Source organism: Hetaerina americana, unplaced genomic scaffold (genome assembly GCF_022747635.1).
Source record: "Hetaerina americana unplaced genomic scaffold, ioHetAmer1.1.p SCAF_12, whole genome shotgun sequence".
Classification (NCBI taxonomy): domain Eukaryota; kingdom Metazoa; phylum Arthropoda; class Insecta; order Odonata; family Calopterygidae; genus Hetaerina; species Hetaerina americana.
In genome coordinates this window covers 883,347-897,500 of record NW_027286292.1, presented here as the reverse complement: position 1 = coordinate 897,500, position 14,154 = coordinate 883,347, and the positions used below count along the sequence as shown (strand labels likewise).

At 36.7% G+C, this 14,154-nt stretch overlaps 1 protein-coding gene across 2 annotated transcripts in view; it reads right to left on the bottom strand.

Moving 5' to 3' along the window:
• LOC139685637 (uncharacterized) overlaps positions 1-14,154 on the bottom strand; it is a 106,788-nt gene that overhangs the window by 167 nt on the left and 92,467 nt on the right. For both annotated transcript variants that reach the window (XM_071582582.1, XM_071582583.1), the window contains 3 exons: positions 11,401-11,670; positions 10,983-11,246; positions 1-1,352 (listed from right to left, as the gene is read on the bottom strand). The exon at positions 1-1,352 is cut by the window's left edge and continues 167 nt beyond it. In XM_071582582.1, the coding sequence (XP_071438683.1) occupies positions 1,179-1,352; positions 10,983-11,246; positions 11,401-11,670 (708 nt within the window). In that variant the 3' untranslated portion in view covers positions 1-1,178. The remainder of the gene's footprint in view (positions 1,353-10,982; positions 11,247-11,400; positions 11,671-14,154) is intronic.

Here is a 14,154-nt window from a genome sequence, read left to right as displayed (position 1 = left end):
GACCAGAACATGCAGGAGACCATTCACCTTCGACAAATCACAACTCTCTATCCAACGTGATTAATTTCCGTTCAACTGTAGAGAAGGCACATGAAACATGACAATTGATGTTGTGTACTTGTAAAAATCTACTGGATTATATAACTTGCTGCAAAACAATTTAGGAATCAAGTACCTCAAATGCTTAGGCTCCCTTCAAGGAAATGAAATTCTTGGGATTATTTGCCTCCAAGGCACCATTCTAAACTTAATATATGGTCTTCATAATAAAGCTATGCCAGGAAAGACATTCAGATGGCATATACACTTCATGGCTTCATGAAATAGAAGTAAGCTGTGTTCCCATTTCGTATAACATAGAATTGATATGGGCTTCAAATGGAAATTTGCACTCCTTTATTGACAGATTACTGATGCCATGGAGTCTACGTAAACTACATTATAATCCAAATCCACCATTGCACGAGTGTCAATAAAGTGCTGACATGAGGTTAGTAAGTTTTAGACTGAACATCTCCTTCCAGAAAATCATGAATAATTCGTGTTTCAGAATATTTTATATGCAATGTTCATACGAAAGAATTTGTGTTGCAAAATACTGATGCATTACTTTGGCATCATATTGGTGACAGATTTACAACTATCACCTGTGAGGAATTTTGAGGTATTGTTCCACCTGAAATCCATACAGAATGCATACAGAGACAAGGCAAATTACATAAAACATGCTGTTGGGTATGTAGCAAATTTTTAGCAGCAACATTTATACCAACCAGTAAAAATATAAATACGCATCTCAGATGGAAAAGATAGAAAATGGAGATTAAAACCACTGCAATCAAATTTAATGTTAACTTAATTACTTAAATAACTGATTTCCAGTTTTTCTTTAATTCTTTACCATGCTCACAATCATAAATATGAATAACCAACATCTCTACCTCTTTTCTTTACAAATTCCTGACAATTTATTTCTAAAGCAGCATACACTAAATATGAGTCTCTCTTCACACATTTAAAATATCAGAGTTACTTTTGAAAAAGGAGTCCTTGACCTGACAAATAAATATCATTTGGCAATAAATACAATTATCTCCAATGCAGTGAGAAATGGCACCTTTCACACTCAGTATGAATCACAATGAATAAAATGTCCATCATGTTACCTCACTGAAGTTTCACTTAACGAGTACATTATAATGACGATCATCTTCGGCTATCAGGGAAACCTGAGGCCATGCCCCCACATTCCAGTCTGGGTAGCAGCAAATGAATTCATTCGTTCCAAACATTGATGGTCGGACTACTTGCAAGGTCACCCCAAGTGTGTATCCGAGAAGGAACATTTCCACCTGTTCAAGCAACAATTGACCCAATATGAGGAGAAAAATGATAACAATTTGATAGTCATGCACAGGCTTCCAATTAAGATCAGCATTAAGAGACAACACACATATCTGGCATGCACACATAACCACTACATTTCTCTGCTTAAATTAGAAGCGTTCATCAACATTGCTATGGAGATCATTTTAAATGGTTGCGCTTCAATCCAAAACTAAGATTCTCAACCTATCTAAAAAAATCATCGCAATTGATGTTTTACATAATCAAAATAAAATTTATTCCACATGTAATTGCAATAAATGAAAGGAAAGTGCGGCAAGACCTACATGAAAAGTTGTAGCCATGAATTATTCAAAAAAATCAACCAAATTACGATGCAATGAAAATGGGAATTGGCAGAACTTCATGGACCAAAAATAAGCAATAAAATGACCATAAAATTATACTTCTTCCGGAATGCTGCCAGCATGACTTGCAATTCAAATAGTAGTGAATGACAGTGAAAGCTTGATAATACAAAAATATTCTCCGCCATAAGCTACTCCAGCACATTCACAGAGGCAGTACATTTTCAGTTGCACCTTTAACTGTAAACAAAATGAGCATATCAAGTAAGTCAGCATGCTTTGTTCAAATGTTGGCATCCCTGGAATTTTAGCAAATCTTTTGAAACAAGCCTCAATCTCTAGTCACCAATGAATATGCATCATAGCACAGAAGCAAGTAGCCTATGAGCCCATGCCAGTTAAAGATGCTGAAATGATCTAAGACATAGGTACTGGGTCAGCCATGAAGATCCAGGGGGACAGAGAAAGAAAGAAGTATGATTATTCTATTGGAATATCAAGAAGCAACTTAGGCCATGTGATTGCCTTAAGTATTTTCCAACTGGCTCTATCTCTCATAAAGACTCATACAAATTACAATTTGTATTAACAATTAATTTATTTTTTTCACATTAGAAAGAAATTAAGTGTGGTTAATATAATAATAAAATATAGCAGAAAGTTCAGCACATAAATGGATCCCTCTCCCTTGGACACAAAATTACCATGTCCCATGCCAGATGCATATATTATCACTTAGTCCAGAAACACATTCGAAGAATCATTTCAGGACTATGAATTGAATAGGAAGTGGTCACTCTGGAATGCAGCCTTTCTTATTATTTAAGATGGAACATGACTGACTTTTTCGAATAGAATGCACCATGATTTATATTATTCAACTGTATTTTTTGTGATTTTATAATCCCACCACCACAGTATTAGCAATTTATTCAAATTAATGTTCCACAAGTCAGTTGAGTATGCACTTTATTTTTGCACTAGTCTGCCTTCTGAGCTGAAATAAGCACATAATATTCTCTCTTCTCCATCAATACAGTCCCCAAATATGGTTTTACCGAAGTACAGGTGATTCAGGAAACGTGTGTTTCATGACACATTTTTTTTAACATTAGCTCTTTTGAAGAAACTGAGACAAGACAAAACATGGCATGAGGCAGTCAGAACGAGACTGACTAAAAGGTTTATACTGAACACGTATGCTTATGAGGCCGTTTCTCCAGCTATCCTTTTATTGATCTTACATCACTTCATCTACAATGGTAATCCTTCATTAATTACTTATTTACATTTAGTCAAAATTGATATTGCAATTACAATATTCCATAGAGACTCTAATTTCCTCAACCGGTTTCAATACAAGGAATCATCATCAGGTCTCATTATTCTGATTTTTGGGTTCAAGCCACTTCGTATCAAAGCCAGTTAAGGAAAATAAAACACCTGTAGAACCTTGTAATTGCATATCCCTTCCTAAAAAAAATCACGTGGGAGTTCCATCACATTTCACATGATGCCATTGAAAATAGACTCAAATAGTCTTTGATTTTTAGCATGATGAATATTTTAATAAAACCTACTACCGGTACTGATAACCATTAATTGTCCCAACTGAAGTTATGAGTAGAGCAAAATTGTTTTCAATTCAATGGGGAATACCACCAGAAAACCGAAGGATTGGCAATCGGCTCACATTTATCAACTCTCCTGGCTGACCTATTTATGGACGATCTGGAAAAACATTTTTCAGGATGTGCTCTGACTTTTTGAAATATATTTATTGCAGGTACAGGTATTTTAACAATTTTTTCGCAGAGTTGACTGGTACGGAGAGAGAGCTGGACATTTTTTGAGCACTTAAATGCCCAGTGTAAACATATAAATTTCACTTGTGAGAAAGAAATCAAAGGAAAGCTCAATTTCCTCGATACTACAGTCTCGAAAACCAGCTAAGGCTATGATTTTTTAATATACTTGAAGACAACCTCCACAGACCATGTACTTCCCTTTAATGCTTGCCACCATGTACCCCAAAAACTGTCCGCATTTCATATTCAATAGATTGCTAAATATTCTACTTTCTAAATGTACTTTTTCCAGGGAATTAAATATATTTAAAATTATTGCAGTGAAAAATGGTTACAGTCAAGAGTTAATTGTAAGAATGCTTAGTAAGAAATACTCCATCAGAGCAAGGAATCTAATATATTCATCCCAAGGTAATGAGGAAGATAAATTTCACTCGTATAAATTTCCATATTACAGACAAATCTCTGAAAAAATAGTCAAATTCCCAAAAGACAAATTTAGGATTGCATACAGCAACAGAAGCAAGCTGCAAATATTTTTGAAGAGGACCACAGACAAAGTGGAAAACATGGAAAAAAGTGGTATTTACGAACTTAAATGAAGAGATTGCAATGCAGTCTATCTGGGACAAATAGGAAGATCTTTCCAGCTATGCATCTAGGAACACAAGCGGAATCTCCAGAATGGGAGTGTCAACCAATCCCATTTCACCGAGCACCCATGGGAGATGGACCATGGTGGCTCGGACTTTGTTCCGGACATACATCACCTTGAGGAAAAGGGACAAAAAATGGGACACGCTGGAACAGTTATTAATAAAAAAATTTTGTCAACAAAAACAGCTTTGCAAGATTCTCACCTCCGTTGGAAGTTTTTGTAAACTCAGTGTCTTCCCCCCTCTCCCCTGTTCATGACCCTATTCTTCCTACACATTGTCTCTTCCCTCCCCATCAACCACCTCACTGCATCTACCATTGCACCTCTCCCATGCGGCCACGTCCAAACCAATATTTTCCCACCTCTCCCCTTTCCCGCCGCAAATTCCCTCCCATTGCCCACCTCTCCTCCTAATGAGAATACATAAATGTCCTGGGCATTCATGATTTTATACCCAATGATGTCGCCTATGAGTCAAAACCTGTAGTATTAATAAATTCTTTGTGTGAAAAAAGTTTTTTTTATTCAGTGATTTATTTTATGTTTATTTTGAGGCAAAAATGTATTTCAATTTAGCATGAATACAATTAAAATATTTCAAAATCTACAGTATGCCATTTTTTTCATTAGTATCTCAATCGACAGCCGTACATTTTCTCCAACTTGTCATTTCTGTAACTCAAAGCATTGGCATTTCTATTCCTGAGGCATTTCAAAGTTGGGCTGTAAGTGTGAAATTAATGTAAGGTTTTATTTAAAGGTGCCCGAGGTCAATGGAGTACACTAATACACTTACAAGTGCAGCAAAGTGATGAGGATATCTTGAGAATATCAGATGAAAATGAATTAGCACGTGCAAGTGGTTGCATGACCACACCAGCCATGTATGTGCAAATACCAGAAAAACTTTGCTCTGATCATCCAAGTCTCTTGGTGAGATACAGAAGACGAGAAAGAAGAAAAATGTGAATAAATATTGAGGAGGATAAATTGAGGCTTGATAGTACTTCCTTCAATGGCTGAAGTGAAAAAATTGCTTTATCTTTCAAGGGAATTTGAGTTTAGGGCATCCAAAGCCAAGAGGCAGAGGTAAAGCAAGGAATGGGTGTTGAGTAAGGGTTTAGAAGAGTTGAGACACTCATCTGGGGAGATACGCAAAAAAAGAATGTTTTGGAATAACAGTGGCCTTGTAGACCATGTCACAAGGAAGTTTAGAGGAACAAAGGATAACTGCTCATGACTAACAAAAGAATTTACGTGACAGTGCATTATGATATTGATACGTTTTAAAACACCTTCAAAAGTTAAGAATGGTGCTCAATGAGGTACCAGTCCTTTCTCTAAATGAAAATAGAAAAATGATTTGCCATGATCTCCCTTGCTCAATGCAAAGGTTATTATTTCACCCAAAATACCAGTATTTAAAGTGAAATATGTGTGTAAATGATAAATACCACACAAAATCAGCAGATAGCATGGTTCTCATGAATTAGCACTTGAAATTAAGTCCATGAGTATTTGGGGCTCCTCTGAAATTTGCATCAAAGGCAGAGGATTTGCATGAGGATGGCCAAAACCTTGGGCCCAGGCAGATGTGGTTTTCAAAGGTACATGCATATCTAAGGATTGGATTTGCTTTAGGAGAGTATTTTTAGTGCAAGAGTGCTTAGGAGAGAAAAGGGCCCACCGCTGCTCACAAACTTAGGTATTATTCTTTGATTATCTTGGAGGCATAATCGCCTTTTTGTCCAAGAATGATAGCAGCAGTGCCATGCCCACCAATTTTCTCACTGGTTGTGGAAATGATCATAAGGAAAATAAAAGACATGAGGATGGATTAGTCTTCACCAGCTCGATGATTTTACCCACCAGTCTGAGAGATCCTGTGGCCCTTAAATGATGACGCGATCCACACTTAACAGTAAAAGCACTTCAAAGTGCTCAACTATGAAATGATAAAGGAAGTGCTACCAACTAAACTACCCATTCACCATGAAGCCAGACAGACATATTTTGGATGTACGGGCAAAACAAAAATTAAAGCTCATTTCATTAAGTCTACCAAATGAGACCAACACCAAAGTGATTATTAAGAATGCATCACAAAAAAAGATGAGTGTGGAAAAGAGCAATAAAAACCATCTTTTCACTCACTTTTTTCCAGTCCTTGGTAATTTTTAATTTATTGGGAATAATGCAACAAGAAAAATGAGTTAATAGTGTGGGATTAACAAATTTTTTGCTACACTGATAAATAGCAAAGAAATTCTCAACTAGAAAGAGTGAATAGAGTAATAAATATCTAATCTTTACTATGAGTAACCAGAAGACCAAATGATTGCATTGTACAACTTTTGTCTATTCAGTACATGCATTACAATTAACATACTCCAGAATTCTATTGGAAATCGATATTTCAACGTTGATTCACTCAGAATAGGCTCTCTGATACACATATGGTGCACTGTACAGAGTGAGAAAAGGTGAAAGGAATGATTTAATGGATGCAGTGCAAGAGCTTTTTTGTCCCTCTTCATACTCAGATGCACCTATGCACAGATCACACCAGTGCAGTTGTGGACACAGTAAACTCTACATAATAATTTCATTGGAAGGAAAGTTCACTCAATTTTGCCATAGACCATGCACACATTATTGGAATTCCAATCAAATATTCAATAGAAAATCTTCCACAACATAGCATGCAACTCTTCCATGGCCACGTCATCTCATCTAAGACCCTTTTGATCTGAATTAAAACTCCACACACTCACAACCAATAAAATGATACTCCAAATTACATATTGAGTAGCAACATTTAAGAGCTTCAACTTGAGAAGTTGATTGAAAGCTCTTTAAGGAGGGTAAATTTATGTCAAGGATTTAAAAAGTGAGAGCAAATGTAGAATATTTCATATTTCCATGTAACTGATTAAAATCCTTCCACCTCAAAGCTTGCAACAAGTCATTTTTTCCAGAGAAACAAATTAACCCACTCAGATTCAAATCAAGAACAAGTATATGGAGAGAAAATCATTCATTCCTAGGAAATACATTGAAGAAGAAAGAAACAATAAGCAAGTATCATGAATTGAAAAAAAAAATAATTTAGGGGAAATGCTGTACCTGGATTTTGGTGAAAATTTGTGATAGAACATACTTATCGTTACTTTAACTCTTTTGGAACACATGGTGTAAAGAACCAGTGAATGCAGCACTTACTTAACATTGCAGGGATCCTTCTGCAGATCGAAAAAAAGGTATTTTTCTATAGAATCTTTAGCCAAATGACTCTAGGTAAAACCTACCCCTGCATTGGTACAATTGGAGCACTAAAAATTTTGTGGAAACATTAAATTGTCTTCTTTAAAAAAAAAAACTCCACAGTGACCACCCTACACATAAAAACCAAAACAGTAGCCAACTTTGACACTTTTCTGCCCCAAGCTTATTTCCAGAAAATTTCATCTGTAAAGAGGTGTAACTGGTGGTTTCAGGCATAACCCAATGTAATTGATTCATTCATAATAGAAAGAAACACCACAACATTGTGACTACAAAATAAGATGTGACCCAGGTTTTCCCGTTCAAAATACTTGAAGATGATGCTGAACATCCAAACCTGGGTTGTATCTAAATAAAACACTGAGAAATCAATAGCTATAGATCTTAATTTGCTAAGATGTGGTCTGAAGGGAAAATATTATAGGATTTCAGTGACACAACCCGCACCATATCATCACCGGGAGAAGTTTTTCATTGGAATTCTCTGCCTGCCCACAGTTTTATTGCACACTTTCCTTGGACTCAATTATCATAGAACTCACTCGTGGAAATGAAGAGCATATGAAAAATAATTAGCCTAAATATGTTATCCAAAATTACAAACCTACACAGGGTGCTAGGATCTAACCTTGAGAGCCCTTATTTCCTATCATCCCTGGAAATTTGAGGGGATCGAGATGGTGCCGGGGCTAACGTACTGGCTTCCCACCCTGAGGGCACGGGTTCAAATCCCGGCGGTGTTGAATATTTTTCAGAGGTATCTCGATCCCTACCTGAGGTGCTTTGTGGAGGGCACTTTGAGTGAGTATGCTGTCCGTCGGATGGGACGTTAAACTGCAGACCCCTTGGCGCCTTTCGTAAAGAGTAGGCTAATGCCGACGCTGGGTTTCTCTCCACCCTTCATCCTTTCCTGTCCATCCCCTATGGCGCAAATGACCTCAGCTGTCGGTCGCCTCCCCTAAAAACTACTACTACCCCTAGAAATTTGATCTGAAATTGATTCTAAAAGGCATACCACATCCTTTATTTATGTTCTTCCGCATCTCAAACATTAAGGCACTCTTACTTCAATGGAAGTACGGTTATTTTGCCTCAACATTCAGTGAGGACAATTTCAAACTGGTCTAAGGAATCTAAAGGTAGTGCTTTTTGTATCCAGAGGCAAGATTTGTGGAATGAAAGTGGGATTGTGTGAGGCTCCCTCAAATGCTTTACTATAAAGAATGAAGGGCCCTGAGAGTTCACGTCTTTCCTATGTTCCCCACGTCAGGCCTTACAACTCCTCCTCATTTGATCAATATACCCCTCATCACATGGGTGCACATTTCACCTTGTACAATCCACTTTGAAGGACTCCATCAAAATTTTGCCATTTGCATTCCATAATAATTAGGATAAAGTTATCTGGATAAAACAAATCTATTTTAAACTTAGCTACCACTTACTTATGTTTCCTCTCCCTAACTTCCATATTCCCACTCTGGCTGACAGCTCAAGTTACTACGGTGCACCCACACCCAGGTCTCAGATAAATCTTCACATAGCCTAGTATAACTGACTACAAATATGATGAGAGAACCTTCAATAAAGATAAATCTAGATAATAATAACACATTTTTCTTCAAGTTATTTCATAGAATCTTTCATAAAGCAAAGCAAAATCCCAAAAGAACTATACATAAAAAATTTGACTATGGCATAAGACCCAACAAATGTATTAATTATTCAGACATGTAGATGAACATGAATCATAACTTTTTGCTGAAATCAATTGTAGGTCGACCCCAATTTTCTTAAGAGAAATACTATTATAAATCAGTGCAATTACTGCTCCTCCAGAGAGGCTTCATATATTCTTTCCTATGATGCACAGTTTTGAAAATATTCAAATGCTGTTCATTTTCTATCTTTGAATTTACTACTGCAAGGTCTAATAGTACTCTGAGCTCTTGATTATATATCCTGTGTCTTATTCTCCATCTCATAAAATCATTAAAAATCGTGCTTCACTATTTGAGCTTGGTGTTGGCAGTTCTAATTATAGATATCAAAAGAATTCCAGTTTTTCATGAGTAAAATATATTACAGGTACCGATTGAATGAATTCACACTGTAAGAATAATTTGATTAACATATTTACGTTGCCATTAATTAAAAATAACTTTGAATAAATGCAAATTGTGTCATATAAGTCAGGTGGTGGCACCTTTTCATTCTCAAATGTCGACAGATTCTCTGGGACTCATCTTTGCCATCACTTCTGTTTGATGCTGATGAATTTACTTCCACCTCAGAATTATTATCTAAAATAATTAATCTTTAATTTTCTCTCATACTTTTGTTCAACAGGTAATATTAATAATGTAGCAGAGCAATTATCTACCCACATGTCATATCTAAAAGCCTTGGATACTCATAGTCACTGATACTGTTTATTTCAAAAATAAAAGGGCCAATGTCAATGGTAGGGGACAATGACCTTTGTAATAATTGTGCTGGTGCTAACATTTCAATCCAATAGTGTGGTTTGCTGCCTGGACAGTTAAGATATTCTAATTAGAGCACAGGAAAATATATGAAAAGGCCTACTCTAGATCCTGCAGATGATGGGTATGTTTCCACCCAGCATGATACCGCAAGTGGTCGAGGGAATGCAAATGTGGAGAGTGTAAGCGAAGAAAGGTTAAGCGGTAAGGCATGAGCTACAGCCAGGCACTTAAGAATTTAACAACAAAGAGCTTTGGTGGAGTAACAGTGAAGTGAGGTTATAATTGCAAGAAAGTGATTGCTGCTAAAGAAAAGGCTCAATGAGATCATAACACAGTCCAGGGTTACGTACAGTAAACCCTCACATTGGCAAGAGCTGCACACTGAAAGATTCTCGTGAATGTGAAATACATGAAAGAGGAGATCACGGCTCAATCTATGGTTACACAGGTTTATAATAAATGAGTGAAAATAAGATAAATACATAGAACTATCCAATGTGGAGGGTTCACTGTATTCTATGCCAGAAGCCAAAGTTTATTTCCCCCCCATCTGGCCCAAAATTCAAGGTACGTGGAGTGCATCAGGGGATGGGTTTTGTGTGCATATATGCTGCATAGCCACATATAGCACTTAGAAAACTCATAACCCACGATATGAGATTCAGATTGATTTTTTAAAGAAAAATTATCTCTCTAATGCCAAGTTGTGCCATAATTTTCACTTGTATACATGTCCATACTTCTTTATATGCATTTATTCTCCCAGCATGCAGATGCATGGGTGTCAATTCTATTACCATTCAATATATATTTGTCTATGGATGTCAAGTATACAATCACACAATTTTTAAACGGTCAACTTGCAGTTGAATGTTGAACTTCAAAGGTAGTCACAGTAAAAAAAACACAATTTGTCATTTACAGAGAGTGAAATGAAAAGGATTTCCAGAGTGGGAGTGCACAACCAAGCTCAAGCCAAAGGAGAGCCAATGGAGCATAGAGTGAACCCATATGGGTAGTGATAGGACCCCTCAAGTATTTTTCTCACCTGCTCCAAACCTCCTGAGTGCCCAACCTCCTTCAAGTGATTATTCATGAAATCCTTAGGTGTTTCTGAAGTGTCACGGGCAAACATAAGTATTGCAAAGAGAGGAACTTCTGCACCACTTGTACTCTGACCATGAAGCTCTATTGCACATAACAACATATGCAACTTGACTGCTTCCACTATGTGCAAATCTAAAGAAGCATCACCATTCAATAGGCTAGCCAATGTGGTCTCCTTGTCATCACTAATTGCCAGAAATGATGCCTGCAAAAGAGGAAACACATCAAAGCTGACAATCTAATACATGCAAAATCAATACACTCACATATATAGGATGAGAAATATCTGTTTTTACGATGAAAGGGCCTCATTGCTCATGAGAAAGTCTCCTTGAGGAATGCTTTTCCATGGTACCTACCACATGGTCCAATTTCTCCAGGCACACTTTCATTCCATGAAGAACATTATTTTTACAGTAAGGCAGTTCCTCTGGAAATTTCCAGTCTTGCAACCAGTGGCAATTCCCCCCATGAGCTGAAGAAAGCTTTTGGTAAGTCTCCATGCCAGATGGTACAGCTATGCTTTGTGAAAGAGTCTGAAATATTGTAGCTCGAACAGCGCAATAGTTGTCACCTCGAACTCGACGAATGTGACCCAAACCCAAAATTGATGGTATTTCAGCATATCCCTGAGAATTGATCAAAAACATAATTTCAGAGAAACAAATGATTATGGCACTGAGCATTCAGTTTCATGTAAAGAGAGACTCTTTCACCTCCATTACTATTCTCACTTGGTCACCATGAACCAATTTCTCAGAATGCAAAACCTCCACTTTAAATGCAGATTAACCACGGCAGCTCTCAGGGCATTGCCCTAAGAAAAAATGTTCTAATGACCTAATATTTAAGAGGACTCAGGCGATTTGAACAAACTATGAATAAAGGCAGATAGTCTCTTTGCTCTACTTCCTCCAAATACTTAATCTCCTGATAACTTCGACGCCGTCATTCCCTCCCTCCAAATGAGCTCCTTCACACAAACATGGCCGGCCAGTTTGCATCATTCAATCAGGAGCATGAGAGGAGGTCTGAAAGGGTAACACTCTCTTTTGTATAAGAACCAAGGCGGGGGATGGAATCAGTCACTCTAGCACATTCTATCAATCACATCTAATACAATATAATTGGGGAGAAAATTTTAAAATTTTCTTTGCTGAATGTAAGGGTTGCCTTGAGTTGTGTTTCCCAAAGAAATACCTACATGGACTTCAATAAGATAAAGAAATGGGCGTAATTGATGTGACTCTGATTTACTTGAAATCAGAAGTGCACTCCAGTTCAAAAGTTCTATAAAATTATGCTCAATGACTTAAACAATAGACTGCTTGCTAAATTAAGAAATTAATATAATACACAAATAACACAAGCAAACATGAAATTTAACCATCAGGACATGGCCAACTCAGAAAATAAACCTATGGCAGTTTGGACTGCTTGAAAGATAGGCATAAAAAAAGTGCTCCTGCTCTATCCCTTTCATCAGATGATTAAAAATAGATTTTTCAATACATCTGTCGAGAACATAATCTTCTCTCTCTCTTTTGACTAAGATAGGACTCAAATTATGGTTAGAAATTATACTGACAATAAAAACTACTTCAAATGGAAATAATGATTGACTGAATAAAATAGTCCATGGCTAATAAGGGCATTTTGTTGTTTAACCATCTCCCGGCACCAGCAAGACTGGCTAGCATTACGAAATTCCAAAAAGTTATGAATTCTTGACAAGTATGACCTTTATTGTGTACTCATTTAATGAATATTTTTGTCTTACCGCTTCCATTTTTGTTTCTTGTTCATTTAAACTGTTTGTTTCTATTGTCTTTGATCCTTGATGAGATTCATCTCACCTTGGACACTAAACTGAACAGTCAATAATAATAACTATTTTTAATGCCATTATCAGAACTTTTGCATTAAATGCTGAAAGGGTCCTTTATTCCCTCTCCAAAACACAAACATCCTCTGCCAATTACACACCATGTTGACCTGACAATAATGTGACCCCAAATTGGTGATGGGGAGCATCCCAAAATTCCTTGATTCCCAAATTTCCCTTTAAAACTGAGCTTGGTGCTTCAGGTTTATCTACTCTTTACTACAATTTCTATCACAAGGGAAACTGACAGCAAGAATCAGAGAGTATGTCAGATGACAGAAGACTTTAAAATAATCCCATTTTTAAGCACTTTATTTCTCAGCTAAGATGATAGCAAATAAAGTGAAGCTGTATCAACATTTTCATCAGAGCCTTAAAAATGGCAAAAGTAAATTACCAAAATTGGAGCAATTAGTGCCAGGAGGTGGATTAATTAACCTTGCACGTAGGAAATGGCCTTCAAAGGGCCTGGTACTTTAAGAATAGCCATTCCAGTATGCTCACACCATCAAACCTCTGTATCCTACCATCGCAATATTTCCGCAGAAACATATGCGTATACTAAGCATATGATGGGAAAGGGTGGCAAAAATGTTTCTCTCTTTTCCCATTCCCAAAGCAAAAATATTGCGAAAAAGATTCCCAATCATAAACATGAAGCCATAAATACATGGGTCACTCAATAAATCTTTAGAAAATGGTGCTCATAGTTTCCAAAAATGTTTGCTTACAGTAAGCCTTATCTCTCACTAGACTGCTCTTCAAGTTTCATTTGCATCCACCACATGATTATATTACTATTGTCAATCGAAGCAAAAATTTTAGTATATTTAGAAAAATGGAAAAAAATGAGTCTTGTGCGACGATTAAATACTTTTATTTAAACGGATTAACACTAAAAGAGATCAAAGCTGAGGTAAGTGAAGTTCATGGCACATCTATTTCTGTGTTTATAACTATTTACAATAGGGTAAATGAGTTTTAATTAGGCCATCCATCCACAAATGATAAGCATAATTCATAATGTCCAGTGGAGGTGACTTTTTCTGAGAGATTGACAAAATCCATAATGCGGCTTTGAGTGTCCCATGAATTAAACTTCATGAAAAAGTTGGGGGTGCAGGCATATCACAAAGAGTCTTTCCAATCTTCCACGTAAAATTGGGTGTGAATAAGGGTGTCAGTAAATAGGTGCCACAATTTGCTCTCAGTGGAGAATAAACACAAT